The sequence below is a fragment of the Pungitius pungitius genome, chromosome 12, assembly GCF_949316345.1.
Source record: "Pungitius pungitius chromosome 12, fPunPun2.1, whole genome shotgun sequence".
Taxonomy (NCBI): Eukaryota; Metazoa; Chordata; class Actinopteri; order Perciformes; family Gasterosteidae; genus Pungitius; species Pungitius pungitius.
In genome coordinates, this window is record NC_084911.1 from 11,026,947 (window position 1) to 11,045,020 (window position 18,074).

General features: G+C 45.7%; 4 protein-coding genes across 4 annotated transcripts in view; 1 reads left to right on the forward strand and 3 right to left on the reverse strand.

The window, feature by feature from the left end:
- The first annotated feature begins 227 nt into the window (after positions 1-227).
- On the forward strand, positions 228-4,740 carry LOC119220776 (peptidyl-prolyl cis-trans isomerase FKBP10). Its single transcript, XM_037477011.2, has 10 exons — positions 228-506; positions 1,077-1,222; positions 1,315-1,504; positions 1,596-1,741; positions 2,306-2,495; positions 2,580-2,725; positions 2,809-2,998; positions 3,177-3,316; positions 3,394-3,557; positions 3,655-4,740. The coding sequence occupies exons 1-10, from the start codon at positions 310-312 to the stop codon at positions 3,841-3,843; spliced, it is 1,698 nt and encodes a 565-aa protein (XP_037332908.1). The 5' UTR covers positions 228-309; the 3' UTR covers positions 3,844-4,740.
- A 74-nt stretch (positions 4,741-4,814) lies between these two features.
- LOC119220777 (cytosolic 5'-nucleotidase 3-like) lies at positions 4,815-8,432 on the reverse strand. Its single transcript, XM_037477012.2, has 9 exons — positions 8,208-8,432; positions 7,710-7,808; positions 7,484-7,553; positions 7,333-7,379; positions 6,570-6,655; positions 6,404-6,493; positions 6,144-6,306; positions 5,860-6,060; positions 4,815-5,428 (listed from the first exon to the last, which is right to left on the reverse strand). The coding sequence occupies exons 1-9, from the start codon at positions 8,208-8,210 to the stop codon at positions 5,318-5,320; spliced, it is 870 nt and encodes a 289-aa protein (XP_037332909.1). The 5' UTR covers positions 8,211-8,432; the 3' UTR covers positions 4,815-5,317.
- A 409-nt stretch (positions 8,433-8,841) lies between these two features.
- On the reverse strand, positions 8,842-13,443 carry LOC119219988 (kelch-like protein 11). The gene is made up of 3 exons (XM_037475523.2): positions 13,059-13,443; positions 12,134-12,604; positions 8,842-11,983 (listed from the first exon to the last, which is right to left on the reverse strand). The coding sequence occupies exons 1-3, from the start codon at positions 13,184-13,186 to the stop codon at positions 10,399-10,401; spliced, it is 2,184 nt and encodes a 727-aa protein (XP_037331420.1). The 5' UTR covers positions 13,187-13,443; the 3' UTR covers positions 8,842-10,398.
- A 99-nt stretch (positions 13,444-13,542) lies between these two features.
- The window catches only part of aclya (ATP citrate lyase a), a 28,728-nt gene continuing 24,196 nt past the window's right edge, over positions 13,543-18,074 (reverse strand). Inside the window, exons 16-28 of the mRNA XM_037475522.2 lie at positions 17,955-18,059; positions 17,666-17,862; positions 17,511-17,592; positions 17,299-17,409; positions 17,031-17,158; positions 16,817-16,910; positions 16,512-16,666; positions 16,282-16,432; positions 16,054-16,197; positions 15,833-15,946; positions 15,655-15,737; positions 15,114-15,190; positions 13,543-15,020 (exon numbers count right to left, since the gene is read on the reverse strand). Coding sequence (XP_037331419.2) covers positions 14,926-15,020; positions 15,114-15,190; positions 15,655-15,737; positions 15,833-15,946; positions 16,054-16,197; positions 16,282-16,432; positions 16,512-16,666; positions 16,817-16,910; positions 17,031-17,158; positions 17,299-17,409; positions 17,511-17,592; positions 17,666-17,862; positions 17,955-18,059 — 1,536 coding nt within the window. The 3' untranslated portion in view covers positions 13,543-14,925. The remainder of the gene's footprint in view (positions 15,021-15,113; positions 15,191-15,654; positions 15,738-15,832; positions 15,947-16,053; positions 16,198-16,281; positions 16,433-16,511; positions 16,667-16,816; positions 16,911-17,030; positions 17,159-17,298; positions 17,410-17,510; positions 17,593-17,665; positions 17,863-17,954; positions 18,060-18,074) is intronic.

An 18,074-nucleotide genomic window follows, 5' to 3' on the forward strand; every position in this document is an offset into this window, starting at 1 on the left:
AATGTATTAAATTTACTAATGTTTAATGTGTATACTTTAACATTCAAAATTTCGGTTGTAAAGTGTGTCAAAACAAAACACACATTTTGTTTATCTGCGTTTAGTCGGTTTATCACTTATTTTTTTGAATTTGGAATAGTGCATGATGTAAAACAGTTGGAGGCCTTTATTTTGGTAATCATATTCGGAAGTACTCTCCCTCACGCTAGGTGTCTTGACACATCACCAACCGTGGAGTCCTTCAGAAACATTTCTCCCCCTTCCTCCATCCCTCCTCTGTTAGACCCAAGTTTCCGCACAACTCTCCAAATGGATCTGACCATTTTAACGCTTGTATTTTGCCTTTATGACGTCGTTGTCAATGGCAACCCGAGCCCGTTAGTGGATGTCGTTGTCGACCGTTACAAGATACCTAAGGTTTGTCCCCGAGAGGTGCAAACAGAAGATTTTATCCGTTATCATTACAACGGGAGCTTTTCTGCAGATGGGACCTTGTTTGACTCCAGGTGAAGTTACTGCGAAATACAACATATACTTCCAACTCATTTAGACTGCCTTCGTTCACAGCTCTAACTGTGGTTCGTGTCTCTGCAGGAATGTTAACTTTTTTTGTTTCAAGTTAAGAATGAGCCACGTAATTACACACTGGCAAAATAACTACCATGCAAAGTACAAAAAATACAGGTCTATTGCAGAAATATTATTTACAGTTCTTAAGGTGGTGCAAACTCCCAACATATACCAAGTCTAAAGGCCTATTAGACATTATACGCGTTCTACAGCCATATTCGTGATGGATTCAAACCCTGCCGCTGAGATAATCACTGCACACGTGTCACACTGATGTGCGAGTTTCACCTTCAATGTCTCCATAGCAACACATGCGTTACTTTTTACCATTGATTTAGTATCCAAAAATTAAATGAGACATTATGTATTCGTTGCCAATCAATATATTGATTTAAAATAACGGGGTGGTAAGATACGCAGGATGATGGATTCGGGCGATTATTTATAACCGAAACCCATCCTCCCCTTTTTGTCCTTTTTCTGACCTACCATCTAATTCCCTGCAGTCATGTCCGAGGAAACCCCGCGGTCAGCCAGGTGGGCCTGGGCAGACTCCTCCTGGGGATAAACCGCGGTCTGATGGGCATGTGCGTCAACGAGCAGCGCAAGATCACCATCCCCCCGCATCTGGCCTACGGGAGCGTCGGATCAGGTGCGCATCGCCGGGACATTTTGGGGCGGCCGGCGGACCGCAGGGACACGTGCCGTAGAGCTTATGCCATCCCGTGCTTTGGTATCCCACAGATGGTGTGGTTCCTCCCGACGCCGTGTTGGTGTTCGACATTCTCCTGCTGGACATCTGGAACGCAGAGGACAAAGTCCAGGTGCGCACGATCAGCAAACCCGACAGCTGCCGCCGCACCACCGTGGCGTCGGACTTCGTCCGCTACCACTACAACGGCACCCTGCTGTCCGGGGAGGCCTTCGACTCCAGGTGAGGTCACCTCAGGTCTCAGGTGGCATGTAAGAAAAGCTTGGTCTGTTTCTGTGAATCCCGGGAAAACCTTTTTGAAACTTTGATTTAGTTACTCGAGGAATGCTACCTATGACACCTACCTGGGACAGGGTGACCTCATCAAGGGCATGGAAGAAGGTCTTCTGCACATGTGCCTTCGGGAGAGAAGGATCGTCATCGTCCCTCCCTTCCTGGCGTATGGAGAGTCTGGTCATGGTAATATCTAATAATGTTCAAGATGACTGTGCTGGTGACAAATTATATCAAGTATCAAAATATACACTTAGAGTTTTGCTTTTTAAACATGCCAATTGACTTACATGTAAGCACTTTGTTGGACTTGGATTTGCAATGATATGAGATCAGAAAATAACAAGTTGGTCAATATCCAAAGCAACTAAAAGCGGCCACGGCTCATGTCATGTGCTGTGATGGCAAAGTTGCCGGAACATTTCCGTAATAGTGGAAAAGGGGCTTTAGTCAAGTCATCTGTTGTTGTTTTATATATTTCACTTTCTTTTTTTGTTGATGTTGCATGATGGTACTACACTTGAGAGGCCAAATTATCTTGAAAATTCCAACACATGTGTGATTCTTACCTGTTTGATTATTGCAAGTCACTGCAAGTCTAATGTTTCAAACATATATGAACGGGAAAAAAATGGCCGCCTGGAATGTAGGAATGCCTTAAGAACGATCTTCCACAAAGAAAGGTATACTCGGTTGAGATGAGACTGTGAGATGCAGACCCACTAAAAAGCTTTGTTCTCATCCTCACAGGAACTCATATCCCTCCACAGGCTACGCTGGTGTATGAGGTGCTGCTGGTTGATGTGTTCAACCCTAAGGACGATCTGATAGTTCAGGTGAAGGAGGTCCCTGAAGGCTGCACCCGCAGGACGCTGACCGGAGATTTCATCCGCTACCACTACAACGGAACCTTCCAGGACGGCACGGCCTTCGACTCGAGGTAAACCCGAGACCCCTCCGACAACTCAGAGAGCCATCAGACATGCGAGCGGGCGTTTGAGATTTTGAGCGCTTTCCTCGACAGCTACGAGCGGAACAGCACCTACAACACCTTCATCGGCAAGGGGCAGGTGATCCAGGGGATGGACAAAGCCCTGGTTGGGCTCTGCATAGGGGAGAAGAGGAGGATCACCGTCCCGCCTCACTTGGCGTATGGCGAAGCGGGAGTCGGTCAGTTTTCAGATCAGAAGGTATTTTTTGGTAAGATCTGGAAAAACTGATTGTTAATAATGATTGTTTTTTTCCCGCTGTAGAGAACCTTATTCCCGGCTCGGCTGTGCTGGTCTTTGACATTGAAGTAATTGATTTCCACAACCCCAAAGACCCCGTCGGTATTAAGGTTACCTACAAGCCTCAGGACTGCAAAGTGACCAGCGAAGTGGACGATTTGATCCAGTATCGTTATAATTGCTCCTTGATGGACGGAACCTTGCTGTATTCCTCGTGAGCACGCTCTGCTACACTCACCCCCCCTTCCTGCTCCATGCATGTGATCACTGCCTAGAATTGCAGACGCCATACCCCTTTACGTATCCATGACGACAGGTGTTGCTATATGGGACAAAGCCCCCCTCACACATACACACTGTTTGGTGGTAATAGGTCATGTGTCCGTTTCCAGGGACAACGACACAACTTCCTTCACGACTCTCGGAACAAACAAGGTGATCCTCGGTCTCGAGGAAGGTTTGTTTGGCATGTGTTTGGGCGAGAAGAGAGAGGTGGTCATTCCACCGCACTGGGGCCATGGGGAAAATGGAGGTCAGTGACTTTGCACTACTGAGATTTGCACGCCAGACACACTTTCATTTAACTTTTGTCTATTTCGGGCTCCCCAGCTGGAGAAGTTCCCAAGAGCGCAGTGCTCTTCTTCGAGCTGGAGCTAGTGGAGCTGACAAAGGGTGTGCCTGAGGGCTATATGTTTGTGTGGCTGGGAGACGGCCCAGATCCCCTCTTTCCTGCTATGGACCTCAATGGTGACGGAGAGGTACCTCTAGAGGAGGTAAGGAGACAAGCAAGGTCCAACCTAAACACCTTCCTTTTAACGTAATTGGGGGAAAAGCTTTTAACGGTGCATCCCCATCTCCTGTTTTCTCCAGTTTTCGGCCTTCCTCATGCAACAAGTTGAAGAGGGCAAAGGTCGTCTTCGGCCAGGGGTCGATGCCAATAGCATCATTAAGGACATGTTCGATAACCAGGACCAAAATAAAGATGGGAAGATTGTAGAAGATGAACTGAATGTCAAGGTGGATGACGCGCCTGGACACGTGATAAGAGACGAGCTGTAGGGGACACAGAAAAATATGGCGTGAAGTGGTTGGGGTCATAAGGTCATCATGGCTGTTGAATTTTACAGACTGTTTCAGAGATTAAAACATTGTTCAGTCTTTATTTGAGGCAGTCATGCAGTTTGCTGTTAAAATATGTTGTGCAAAAGGTGAAAAGGTGGCACAGTCTCAGTTATATTTAACAACCACTATATTGCACATCTGGACTTAGCCCTTCTTGGAAAATATCACTTTAGCCAATGCAAGGCCTTTGATAAAAATAATGAATAAACCATTGGTTATACGGTGCATTGGAGTGGCTTGTTTATGCAATCTATTGTGGACAATCATACAACAAAAAGTTAACACTACTTTATTTCTTCCACAATGTCAATTAACAGAGAAGCACCAATACATTAGTTTGGAGTAAAAATTCAGTGGCCTAAATACTAACAACCATTAAAAAACATTTTTGACTAGAATTTCCAAGGCCTTCAGCAGCCAATCAAATGCAGGTAATATTCATGAGTCCAAGCAGATGTTTGTGGTGAATTTGCCTCGAGGCGATGACTGAGCTACATTAAGTTAACGAAAAACCAAAACTAATAAGGCTTCTGAAGGCGATGCACTGGGCTTGTGTCGGGGCACAATGAAACACAACAGTCATTAACAGGTTTTATTTGAGACAGGTTGGAACATGTGAAAATGGAGACAAGAAATGCACTACGGACTGGCACATAGCCCATAAAAAAAAAATTAAGATCGTCTAATTATTGTAATGTGATAAGTGACTTTTGACTTGTTGAGTACTTCACAATTTTGAAAATCTTTTTTTACAAATAACTTGACCTTTCACTGACCACCTTGTCATAAAAATGGAGCTATGCATTTTTCTGTCCCCCCCCCCCCCAGCTGTTCACAGTTTACCACTCTGTAGCATTGCGGTATCACTCAAGAAACCCCCCCCCCCCCTTCCACTGTTTTCATAAAATCAGCTGTTTAACAATATGAGCAGAACATTGACAACTCAACACTGTAAAAAAAACATTAAATCTTTTTTTTAAAACATGTGGTGAAATTGGCTGGAGATGAGCCTTTTAATGTAAACGACTGTTGAGTTATGTGTTTTCTTTAGCTTGATCATCACAACATCCTATATGCAGATCCCACGCTAATCTCTTCCATAAACAGACAGACAAAAAACCAACAACCGTATACACACACACACACACACACACACGCACGCACACACACGCCACAGAGTAGGTGGACGGTGCAAATCGAGCTTGTGCTGCAAACAGTTTTACCAGAAACACAAAGAGGGACAAAGAAATAAAAGAGGCACGTGGCTGTCTGGACTAGTGGATAAAATGATGTTGAAACGTTCTTAGTGGCCAGTAAATAAGTATTCAACTCTTACTTTCTAAGCAGAAGGCTCCTTAGTCAATGGGGCTGAAGTGTGGAATACAAAAAGGGGGCCAGTGATATTCTGTGCTCACTTATTGCCAGTAAGGTAGAGCATTACAGCATTAGGGACTTCCAAGGTCTCATCTTTTACCAACACAATGTCGTATGCGTCCAAGTAGGACTGTTTCCTTTCCTCCACCTGAGAAATCAAACACAAGTGTTATTTAATTGTCCCAATAAGACGATTGTAACTCTGCTCCCTTTGAACCAGAATTGTATTTCTTTGTGTGTTTGTGTGTCTAATGGTGACAGCATTAATTGGTCGTAGTAGTTGCTTGACCCGGTCTGTTTATGATCATTTCCGAGCTGCATCTCAAAAAGTCGTTCTGAGTATTGGGCCGCAACAAAGCCAACTCGTTACAGCATTAAAAATACAGAAGATACACTTTAACATGGAGAAAATTGATAGAGTACTGTTTGGGTTGCAAGTACTCAACATTATTATGCAGCATTTTTTTCAGTGGAAAGTGGAAAAGAGTTCCAATAGTCAAAATATAAATGAATGCATGAACATAAACCGTTTAACAATACGAGGCCATGTTGATGATTAAAAAGTGCTATTTTATTCACCTTGTCATTGAGGAAACCAATCTTGAGGATGTTTTCCATGTCCTGCACCCCGTCGGCCATGTTCAGGTCACCCAGAGAGTCTCCCAGCAGGAGCACGTTGGGCCGCGTGCGCAGCTCCTGGAAGTGGCCGGTGTTGAGCAGCGCACCTTCCCTTTTGTTGTAGATGTGGATCAGCTCTCCCTTGAAAGCCCTCAAAACTCCCTGTGCCAGCAGAGGAAAGGTCACGTACATTATTTCAATCTCTGGTGTGGGCATGAATCACGGTTTGTGCTGCGGCTACTCACAGACTCGTCGAAGTCCATGTAGTTGGAGAAGACTTTGACGTTGGGGTGGAAGACTCCCGCCTGGCGAATAACCTCTTCCAGGATATCTCCTATTCCAGCTGAGAAGATGAGCAGAGGGATGCTGTGCTCATGCAGGTGGTCAAAAAGGAGCTGGTAGCCGTCTCTGTAAAAAAACATCAACCAAATGTTACCAAACACACGGGAACATTGAAAAGTATGGAGTAGATTGTGTGGTCTTCTTGGGCAGCAGGTTTTCTGACCTCAGCTTAGCTTCGGACTCCCGTACCGCAATGGCCAGTTGGTCTTTCTTAATCTCCTGCTGTACCAGTATTTCATGAGCTTTAGTCCACCTGAGAGAAGAAGGCGCAGCACAGTTTTATGAACACATTAAATCCTTTTATAGTAAAAGCTGTTTTAGATACTCACCACTCCACCATGAGAGGCAGTTTTTCTTCTACTGGACGTGAGCAGTCTATCTCTATCGGGTAGTAGGTGTCGAGCAGCTCCTTCAGCTGAAAGACACAGGATGATATGCAGTAATCTTTACATGACTCGCACACATCTACAAAACTGTCATGTTTTACCCAAATAGACTTGGAGATGATCTTCAGTTTAATACTTTTTGGGGATTTGAGAATTATTCAAAATATTTTTTCCCCAAATATTATGGAGAAAGAAAGAAATGCCGCAGTAAAGACACACAAATGTACTAGGTAAAAATAAGATTTAACCGCAGGAATACTATTAAAAGAACCTTTTCTATTACAGCTGAATTTTTTTGTCCTATTGCTCTCTCAGGCTATCTATACAAATTAAAGTAAATAATGTAGTTTTGTAGTCTATTACTTAGGGTGGTCAAAAAGTGTAGTTCACTTGCGTTGTTGGGGAAATTACTTTTAAAATGTAACAAATACCATGTAACAAACCAGTTACGTGGTTAAAATGTAATGCAGGACTTTTCATTACATCGAAGAAAAACGTATTCGATTTGATTACTTGTTGATCGGTTACATTTTAAACCGTAATCCTTAAAGTAAACATAAAGCAGGCCGTGTAAACTTAACAGTACTTAACACTGGTTAGTGTGAAATTCGTATCAATTGTTTGTCAATAGAGTTTATTCAGATGTCATGGCCAATATGTGGTTAAATAACTGGCATTTGTGTAATGGGCCTCATTATCACAGTACCTCTTCTTTGCAGTCATTGGAGATGAGTCTGCTGTTGTCAAGAATATCTGCAAATAAAACAAAACACATGGAGTCAATGACAGCTACGTTTAGTCTGACCTTAAAATGCAAGACAACATCTAACTAAATCTCTCCTGTCAAGTTGACTTACTGTGACACGTGGGGCACCTTTTGCCATTATAGGCAAACCTTGTCAGAGTCATGTCAAAATCGGAGATCACCTGGATCGAAAAATAGGAACCAAAAGACAACGTCGTATTTTTTTGCACACCAGTCATTTAGATTAAAGTGTAGTTTATTTAGGGTAAACACTGAGGCTGGAAGCGGAGTGGAGACCCGGAAACGTCCGGATGTCGTAAAACGTTCAGTAGGGATACCTGGACGGTGTTGGAGCCTGCCTTCACCATGGACTCCAGGATCTCCTGCACCCTCTGAGGGTTCTTCATACACACGGACGGGTTGGATAACTCTGCAATCTTAACAGTGAAAAAAGATATGATAGATAGAAAGATGTTGCATAATATCTCACACGAGCAAAGACGAGCTTCAGCCAGTAACTTAACGTTAGTTGTGCTGGATGGGCGGTTTACGTTAGCTCCCCGGTGGGGGCTAGCACCCGGTTAGAACCCGCCATTGAGCAATTTAACTAGCACCACTTGAACTAGTGCCATATACGAATATACTACAATGAATATGTTGACAGTACATTTACTGTATGATACAATTATGAAAGCCAAATAGGTACAGTTAGCGCGAAGTTTTTTTTAGCTAAGCTAGCGAGCTAGTTTAGCAGTTTGTTGTTAGATTTGACACTGCGTTCTTTTGGTTGTTTTGCATTCTCCTGAACGCTTTAACTTACAAAAAGATATGATTACCATTTTGTTGAAATGGGTCACTGCTCAGTTAAGGTTGACAGGAGGCGTATCATTAGTTCTCCGCCTTCGTGGATGTCTGTCGTTGATGTTGCTACAGGAGCGACTGAATCATCCGGGTGTATCTGTCAGCGGAGATGCTGCCTTCCGGTACTGTCAAGAGTGTAGAAATGCTTTTGTTAACTGAAAAAAATAAAGTTGTAAAGAGATAATTCCGAGCTATTTTCTCTGCAACGGATAGGTGGATTTTTACTAGAAACCATGAATAGGAACCATCTTCAGATCAAAACGATACGAATTGAGATGCTATGCATTCTCCATGCACACGTATATTTTCGTTGTGGTATTTCCCATATGCGAGACAAGACATCAATGCAGCATCTCAACTTATACAACTTAAGGTGCGACGGTGTGAATCGTACCCCTCGACGCAAAGGCCTGGTCAGAAGGTTCCTACTCCGTCTCTGCACCAGGGTTTGATGGTAGAGGGAGTGCAACCGGGCCCATTCACAAAGATCTTATTTTTTAAAAATGCATGTCAATACCTACATTTTAGTAGAGGTATGTTACACCCAAATGTCTGTGTTGTAATTCTTTGAAGTCAAAGTAAAAATGAATACATGTTGAGTGCAACCGTTTGACTAGCAAAACAACTTTATTTATTTGCAAGTGATGACATTAGCATTTCTTACATCCAATATAAAGAGAACACAATGTCAAATTATCACATGCAAGGCAAATTACAAAGTGTATTCCACTCAATATTTGCAGTGATATTTATGTTTATGTAAAGTGGAAATGAATATCATTTCTGCGCCCCGCAAACCTTAATGCTGTAATCGGCGCTGCACAGCAGGAATTTCTCAGTCAGTGACAGCACATTCCTTTAACAGTCCTGTTTGTTTTGCCTATACATTTGATCCCTTTTATCTCATTTTCATGTCTATAAAGGGTCAGAGGAGACCACAGAACATCATTGCAAATCTATAATATACACCCAGCTGGAATTAAAGTACAATAAGACAAGGTTAAACAAGACATTGCATGTTGGAAACAAGTCCTTGAATAATAAGAATGTGTGTTTTAAAGATCAAAACGTACTTCTAAAGATTTCTAGGCTAAATCCAAGCCTTTGCAAAATACAATCAACTTGTCTGATAAGAAACAAACCAAATAAGCAAAGTCAAAGTGCAATGGCAACTTAAATCCCTGTTTCTTTAAGACTTTACAATTACATTTCCAAAAAGTGCAGTTGAAGAGAAGCTCTGCGAACACAAACCACACACTCTTAGACTCAGACATATAAACAACTTCAATGTATTTTTCTAGAATGAATTTTAAAAAAATCACTGAGCAAGAGACTGCCAAGTGCAAAAGAAAGGAATGATTGAGCCATTGCCAGTGATTGATGCTCAATGCAGTGTCCAAATAGAACATTTCAATGTCAAGTTAACTCAAAATATTACATCTTATTCTTTAGCTTTTCAACATCAGTTATCTATTAAATTATATCCCCACCGTATAGCAGGAGAAAAATCCCTAGTTCTCTTGTGTTAGATAGGCAAAACATATATTATTATAAATAAACATTCTTTTGAAGGGTAACTAAAAGTAAACTGAAGATTAAGATGAAAAGCCTTTCTTAAATCATTCATATTTTGTTGAGCCATTCCCAGGTAGAATTAAGACATATGTTCTACTTAAAGGAAGAGATTGTCACAGTGTTAAAATGGAATGAGACTTCATTAAGCGAGATGAATTTAATGTAGGAATGCAGTTATTGGTAATGTCACATAGCCTCCTCACTTCAGGCACACAATAAAGGAATGTTAAATACCTATGTAAATGTTTACATATACACAGTTATCCTATTTATGTACAAACAAATAAACAGCATCTATACCAAAATACTTGACAAAAGGATACTCAGTTGTTGGATGCAATAGAACCCTCTTATTCACATATTTACAATGCCCTTATCCTTTGTCAAAGACAACCAGCGGGTCGGTGCGCTCCTGTCCTCACATTTCACGGCCTCGGGTCGAATCAGCCATGGACCCAACGCAGCACCAGAGGCCGATGAAGTGACATCCCGTGCGAGAGCCACACAAGACCCGCCGCCTGTCACGCGCATTAGCGGGGGTTGATGGGAGACGGCCGCCACGGGATGGACCCTCGGGCAGAGCGGGCCGCCTCAGCACTCTATCTGCGACTGGAGCTGCCGGCGTAAGGTGAGCGTGCGCCGGTGAAGCTGCTGCATCTGCTGCATGCGATCCCGCTGGCGGGCCAGGTTCTGGGGCATCGGGTAGCGCTGGCAGCCGTACAGGAAGCGGTAGGGGATGCGGACGTGGCAGGCGGTGGCTCGGCAGCGAGGCTGCGGCATGGGCGGCAGCAGCATCCAGCGCTTCCTCTCGGCGCAGTAGCGGTACGCCTCCTTGCGGTACTGCTTGTCCACGTCGTCGCTGTTCTTCCAGCCCCCGATGATGAAGACGTCCTCGTCAAAGTGGCAGATGGCGGCGCCCTCGATGCTGGTCACCTCCGGCGGAAGGCTCTCCAGGATCTCGTCCGAGATGCGCCCGCTGATCTTTTGCTTGGCCACCTCCTCGCGCTCCGTGTAGCTCTTGGGGCAGCAGGAGGCCGTGTGGTAGAAGTTAGTGGAAGCCACGGCCATCTGGAACACGCAGTAGTTGTCGATGAGGGGCAGGGAGTCCACGTCCTGCCACTGGCGGCTCTCCGTGTCGTAGCGCGTGGTCACCGTCTTCAGTCCGTCCTCGTTGTCCGTGTCGACGGGTGTGCGGGCCGTGACGTACACGTAGCGGTCCTCCACGCTCACCGCCTTCACGTCCCGCAGGATCTTGGGGGCTGATTCCAGATTGTGCCACTTGTCGTACTCGGGCTCGTATATGCTGACGTCTTTGAAACCCGGACTGAAGTTGCCGTGGCCCCCGATGCTGTACAGTATGTCCTTGATACAGGTGAGGCCAAAGGAGTGCTTGCGCGTGGTCAGGTTGCTCACCTGCTCCCAGGTGTTGCGATTAGGATTGTAACGCTCCACCGTCTTTGCGAAGCCCGGTTCCATGGAACCGGCCACGTAGACGTGGGACTCCGTGGCCGCGATGGCGTGGCCGTCCAGGTGGTTGTGGATGTGCGGCAGGTTGACCCAGCGGTCCTCGTAAATGAAGTAGCCTACGCACTCACTGAGGTAGTCCCCTCCCTCCGACACGCCGCCCACCACCATAATGACGTCCATGTTCTGGCCGAAGCGGGGCTGAAAGGAGGACGTGTGGGAGGACCAAAACTCCATGTCAGTCGACTTGAGGTTCTCAAAGCGGATGGCGTGGCCCTCGACGGCCTCGGACACCAGCCGCAGGCAGGCCTCGTTGGCGGCCACCAGCTGCTCGGTTTTCACCACCCTGGTCAGGTGGGTGGGCTTGATCTGCGGCAGCCTCAGGAGACGGAACAGCTCCTCAAAGTAGCGGCTCCGCTCCTCCGCGTTCTTCTGCACCCACTTCACCACGGCCTCGAAGAGCACCTCCTCGGAGTCCACCGTGATCTCCGCGTCGGACAGCCAGTCCCGCACCAGGTGGAAGGGCAGCGTGTAGAACTCCTCGTCCTGGATAACCTTGTGGAAGTTGCGGCGGATCATGTCGGCGGCACGCAGAGCCAGCTGGTCCAGGGTGTACATGTGGGCCAGGCTGTGCACCGCCACGCAGTTGGTCAGGCTCAGCTTCTTCTTGAGGAACTCGCCACAGAAATCCTTCAGCTGCAGCAGGAGGAACCTGTCGTTGGGCAAACGGAGAACACACAGCATTGGATGGAGGAGTCCCTGTGACTACGTAATACTACTCTGTGCAGACCGGTGAGGCCTCACGTAAACAAACACTTGAACGCAACAGAGAAAGATCACACACACACACACACACACACACCTGTCTGCCAGCTCCAGCACTTCGTGCACATTGCCGGTGCTAACTCGTATTTCTCCAGTGTACATGAACTGGATGACGCTCTCCACCGTATCCGGGTCCGGCCCCAGTTCAGAGCTCCATTCCTTCATCTCCACGCGACCGGACAGCGACTCGGAAAACTGTCCTCCGAGCAGCGGGGGGAAATAATCGGTGGCCGCGGCCAGGACGGACCTGTGGGCGGAGAACTCGCAACTCTGGACGCTCCCGCTGGCCGCCCCGCTGCTGAAGGCCAGCGTCACGTCGCAGAAGGAGCCCTGCTTCCTCTGCTCGTTCTGCCGCCGCGACAGCTCCGAGCAGTGGGAGGAGGAGGTGAAGTCCTCGGCCTCCTCCGCGTCCCCGTCTCCGACGAGGGCGCTGGGCGTGCTGGCGCCGCTGCTGCCGCTGCCGCTCCTGGAGGAGTCCTCCGGGTTGGGGGCCGCCGCCGCCATTGTGCTGCCGCGGGGACGGAGGCGATGAATGAGGGGAAGTGGTGGAGGAGGAGGAGGGAGGAGGGGGGGCGACACACGTACGTTGAGGCGCGACACGGGAACCACAGTGAAGCGCGTTTCGCGTTCGAAGAGACACGGATTTGATCATCCATGGCGAAGATTTAATATTTATGGATCTTTAACTGTCGCACCTGTTTTGAGTTTCGTGTTTAGGTGTAAACAGGTGGCAGTAATTTGTTGGTACAGGAGATGTATTGCATAGCTCGTTTGTTGTGTTTAACAATAGAGAAAAACCATAAAAGCAATATTATTCTTGTGTTTAACTGTGAATACTGAATCGTAAACAATGTGTTAATTTGTATTTCATGTCACGTTGTTATTTAGCTTACTAAGTAAATGTGCATGCGGATCACCGACAAATATTTTATTCTACCTTCACAGATACACTAAACACGTACCTGTCTGTGTCCCCGTCATTGAGCATAGTCGATTGAAGTTTTGGAAATAACGAATACGGACCTAGCTTCAGCTCGGTAAACAGACAGATTGCTGACATGCGCAGTGCTGAAAGGCGGAACCGCGTCATCTTACGTCAGAGGCAAATTACTCCCACTAAGCCGAGTTTAATGCCTAAAAGTAGTCTCTGCAAGCGTAAAGACGGACTTTACCCAATCATAATGTTTCGGTTACAGCGATATATGTTCTGCGTCGTAAATGCCTGAAATAAAAATTCATCAAGTCGGACAGTAATCTAATTTCAACAAGTTTTTCCTAATTGACACAAACGCACTCACGGCAGATTTCTGTATTAATAGGAGGGCGCGTTGTTCCGACAGCTTTCACACTTCATAAAGTGTAAAGCAATTGGACTGACGTTGACCTTTAGGCAGAGGTTAAATATATTTCAAAGATGATGCAGCACGCACTCACACAAACACAATGTATCGTTATATTAATTGCATTAAAATTATTTAATTTTACTAAATGACACAGTTGTAAACACATCAGTAGAGGCATGTTCAATTCACATCAAAAAACTTACAGACAAACATTGATAGAATATGGGTGAGGTTTATGGTTGTCCAAAGACGGGTCTTCGTTTGGCAACATTAACATAATAGATGACACTGGCTGTTGGTACTCCTATTGTGAAGAATTGAAGTTTTGTCCTTCACTCAAAAATCTTACGTATTGCTGTTTGTCCACAAGATAATGTCATATTAATTGGATTTGTTAAAATGCCATTAGTTAGTCAGCTAATAAATGGAAAGACATTGGGCATGTGATTACTTACTTATCCTACTCTGACAGAAAAAAATAAAAAAATATTTATTAATTAAAAAAATATTTAGAGCCAATATATTAATCATGTAAAACAAATATGTGATGACATTTATTTTAGTGCTGATTCAAATATTCTAATAATAGTTTAGGTTATCATAATGGGACTAGTGCATTCGTGTCAACATTATAAAGACAAAACAGACCTTTAAAAAAATAGAGAAAATGTCATCTTTTCATAGAAGGCTTTACTATAACCACATCCTTTGGCTGGTGGCAAAATGCCATAACCCATTTAAGTACCCGGGAAGGCATTTTTTATTTTTAGTATTCTCATGACTAACATTCAATTTCCGTTTCAACTATTTTTGAGAATCTCTCACATTTTCCACCAAGTGAGGCAGAATAGCTTCTGTGGACGGCAAATTGCGGCACCTGCCAGGAGTGAGTGATAATGGTTCCTTTTGCCATGGTAAGCACACTGATGTTTCACCTCCCTCCTCCCCACAGTGTTAAAAACATTACAGAAAATCACAATTTTTACTTCAATACATCTATACATAAATAAAGCTCTGATCTACAGTATGTTCTCATATTATAGGCATTATTGCACTACATGTTCAACCCCCGTTTTGCAAACTTCTCAAATGGCACAATGAAGAGAGCTGCACAGAGACAATAGTCTGTGGTACATGCAAGTTAATACAACAATGATATATACTTGAGGTCACTACTTCGCTAGCCATGAGAGTGGTGGTGGTCAGTCGTATAATCAACTTCTCCCTCCTTTAGCTGTATGTTTGCGTTATCTTGTAATCTCACTCAGTGAGACCAGACATTGTTTTACTACAGCGTCACAGTTTGGCAGGTTACACTAATATTGGAAAAGCTGCAGCACTGACAGGTATCTAAAACTAAAATCACACTCTTCCTTTCAATATTTGCAAATTGCAGCAACATTGATGGTGTTACGCCACCGGGGTGACTGATCACAGTATGGGGGCGGTGTTGGCGGCTCGGTGAGGGGACAGAGGGCTCTGCTGATTACATGGACATGTGTTCTGGGAGCACATAAGAGATGTCATCCCAGGGGTGGCGATACAGACCCTGCTTCAGCCTCTTTTGGTCCAGGTAGTGTCCTGTGGAAATATGAAGAAGAATTGCCTGTCGAGTTTTTGCCGTCTTGCACATTTGTCGCCGTCGCAGTGTGTCTTTACAGAGAAATGGCTCACCGATAAATCCCATGCTGCGGCCCAGGACAAAGATGCCATTCAGAGCTCCAATTTCCACAAACTCGTCAGCTTCGTCCCTGTGGTGGGCGACAAGGAGGAGAGTTGTTGAATTGAAAAGAAGGCTGCCACAATGTAAGCATAGTGCTAGTCATTCTGTACTTAAACTCAAACATACGGTCATATTTAGTCTTTGATGTAGAGAACAGAACACGACGGTCCTTGTACGATGAGATCTCTGTACGTGCGCAAAACCTCCCTGTTTACCTTATCTCGGTGTATATGTTGGCGCTGCAAAAGAAAACCTTTGAGTAGCCCTGAAGCATGACTTGTATGTGGGTCAATTCTGTGTCCGATTTGCAAACATCAAATATCCTGTTTAATGGTTTTACACCGGTGGCGAATAAGAACCTTTCTAACAGCTTCAATACAGAAATGCAACTTGAAAGCCTTCTTTGTCTTACATAAAATGAAGGTTACCTTGAGAGCTGGGAAACAGAGTGTCAACTTTAAGAAGAAACTGGGAAGAATTAATTTAGCTCACCTTGTAAAACCGCCACAAGCTCGGAGCAAGTCCACGAAGGCTACACCAATGAAGCCGTCCACATTCAGGATCAAGTTTGGTTTCTAATAAAATTCGCAGGAAGAAGAAGATTATGTAATTAAAAATATAATTAGCGGGTCACTACTTGGTAAAGGCTGACGGGATGGAGTGATCTTACTTTGGAGGTGGTGATTTTCTCCACATCTAAAGCGTAGTCCAGCAGCTGGGTGGAGGGGAAGTGCTGCTTCACAAAGTCCTTCAAGATCTGGACTCTCATGTCGGGATTGTTGATCTGGCGACAGCACAGAAAATTCCCTTTCTCACAATCAATCGTGTGTCCCTCTATCTCTAGTAGTTGAAGGAATGGATACACACGTGACAAGGAACCGCCGTACTCACCGACTTGACTCTGTGGCCGATGCCCATGATCAGCCTGCCGTCCTTCTTCATCTTGTTGACGAACTCCATGGGCAGCATGCCGCTGTCGAAAGCCTTGCTGAACTGCTTCGCCGCAGCATCCAGAGCTCCGCCGAAGCGGTCACCCTAAAAAAAAAAAAATTAAATAAAAGTCTCAGTGTGGACTTTTGCAAGTCACTAAACAAAGCGCGCAAATCCCGGGTGTCTTACGATGGTGAGAAGGCCGGAGGTGAGACTGGAGATGAGATCTTTGCCAGCTCGAGCACAGACGATGGTGTTGTGGGCTCCGGAGACAGCCGGGCCGTGATCAGCCGTCACCATGAGGCACATCTCAATGAACTGGCAGGCGTACCTCGGCAACCTGCACACAAAGTAGGGGGACGGCTACGGGGTTAAATCATTTGTCGGGGGGGTTTGAGTATGTAGAGTAGTAGGCTGACCTCCTCTGGAACCACAGAAGCCCGAGGGTTCCTCCTAGGCCTATTTCTGACTTGAAGACCTCAGTGATGGGCATGCCTGCATAGATGAGCTCCTGGCCCCTCTCGTCGCAGATGCTCGTCATGAAGGAAGCCGGCTTACGGATCAGACCTAGCTCCTGTAGGCCGAAGGGAAAAGTGAAGAGAAAAAAAATCTGTTGTGATCCATCCCTCTTATTTTAAAACAATGATTTGTTTCCCCTTTTGTTTTTGCCCTCATCCTTATAGCTAAAAGCTTGATTCCTTTGTGTTCTGAAGGGCGTACTCACTCGTGCCCAGGAGTAATCCATCGGCACCGTGGGAGGAGGCATCTCTACGGCTGGCTGGATAACACCTTTGGCAACAAGGTCATCGTAAACCGAACTGCAGGGAGGAAAAATACATGGAGATTGTAAGAGGAACGCAGGAATTGTTCAAAAAAGAAATACAGAATTAATTAATTAATTAATTAATTAATTAATTAATTAATTAATATGCACTGACTTGATTATCTCTCCCAGCTCATCAAAGCTCTTGGGGACAAATGCACCCGCCTCCTTCAGAGCGCTGTTCTTAGCTACTGCGGTCTCAGAGGCCTGGTTGGCACAGGCTCCTGCATGCCCGAACTGCACCTGAGCAGGTGAAAAGGGTAGAACAGGGTCAGAGATGTCTTCAAATAAGAAGAAGAAGTAGTAGTAGTAGTAGTAGTAGTAGTAGTTGTTCCATTGTGCAATGAACTCTAATGTGCAAGAATCTGTATCTGCTCTCTCACCTCTGAGGAAAACATTGTAGCGCAGGTACCAATACACCAGCACACCACTGGCTTTGTGATCCTGCCCTGTTTGATGGCCTGGCCGATCTTGTACTCCTCTGTGCCGCCAATCTGTTGAAGGCGGGGAGACGGGACGTAGCGAATCGATGACTGCTTGGATTCTGCAGGCACCACCGCGTGTGTGTGTGTGTGTGTGTGGATTAATTCCTCACCTCTCCCAGTACAACGATCATCTTCACTCCAGGAGTGTCCTGGTAGCGCAGCACGTGATCAGTAAACACTGAGCCCGGGTATCTGCAGAAAAGGTGCATGTTTAAGGGCCGACTCGAACCCGCTTACACACTGCGGATAAAAGAAGGCGCCGTACCTGTCCCCACCGATGGCCACGCCTTCAAAAACGCCGTCGGTGGTGCGCGAGATTATGTTGTTAAGTTCATTGGACATGCCGCCTGAGCGAGACACGTAGGCCACGCTGCCCGGGCGATAGAGCTTGGAGGCGAGGATGTTATCCAACATCCCCCCCGTGTTCCCGATCTTGAAGCAGCCAGGCTTGATTCCTCCAACCTGGTCAAAAACACGGCATTTGTCGGTCCGCTCACATAAAGACGGCGCTGCGAAATTGTGTTAATCCCGATGGGGAGGGAAGCGGGACTAACGGTTGCCGGGCCAATGATGTTCACGCCCTTCTCGTCTGCGGCCTTGATGATCTTCCTGGTGTGCGCTTCGGGGATTCCCTCAGCAATTATGGCGATGGTGTGAATCTGAGGGCAAGCCAT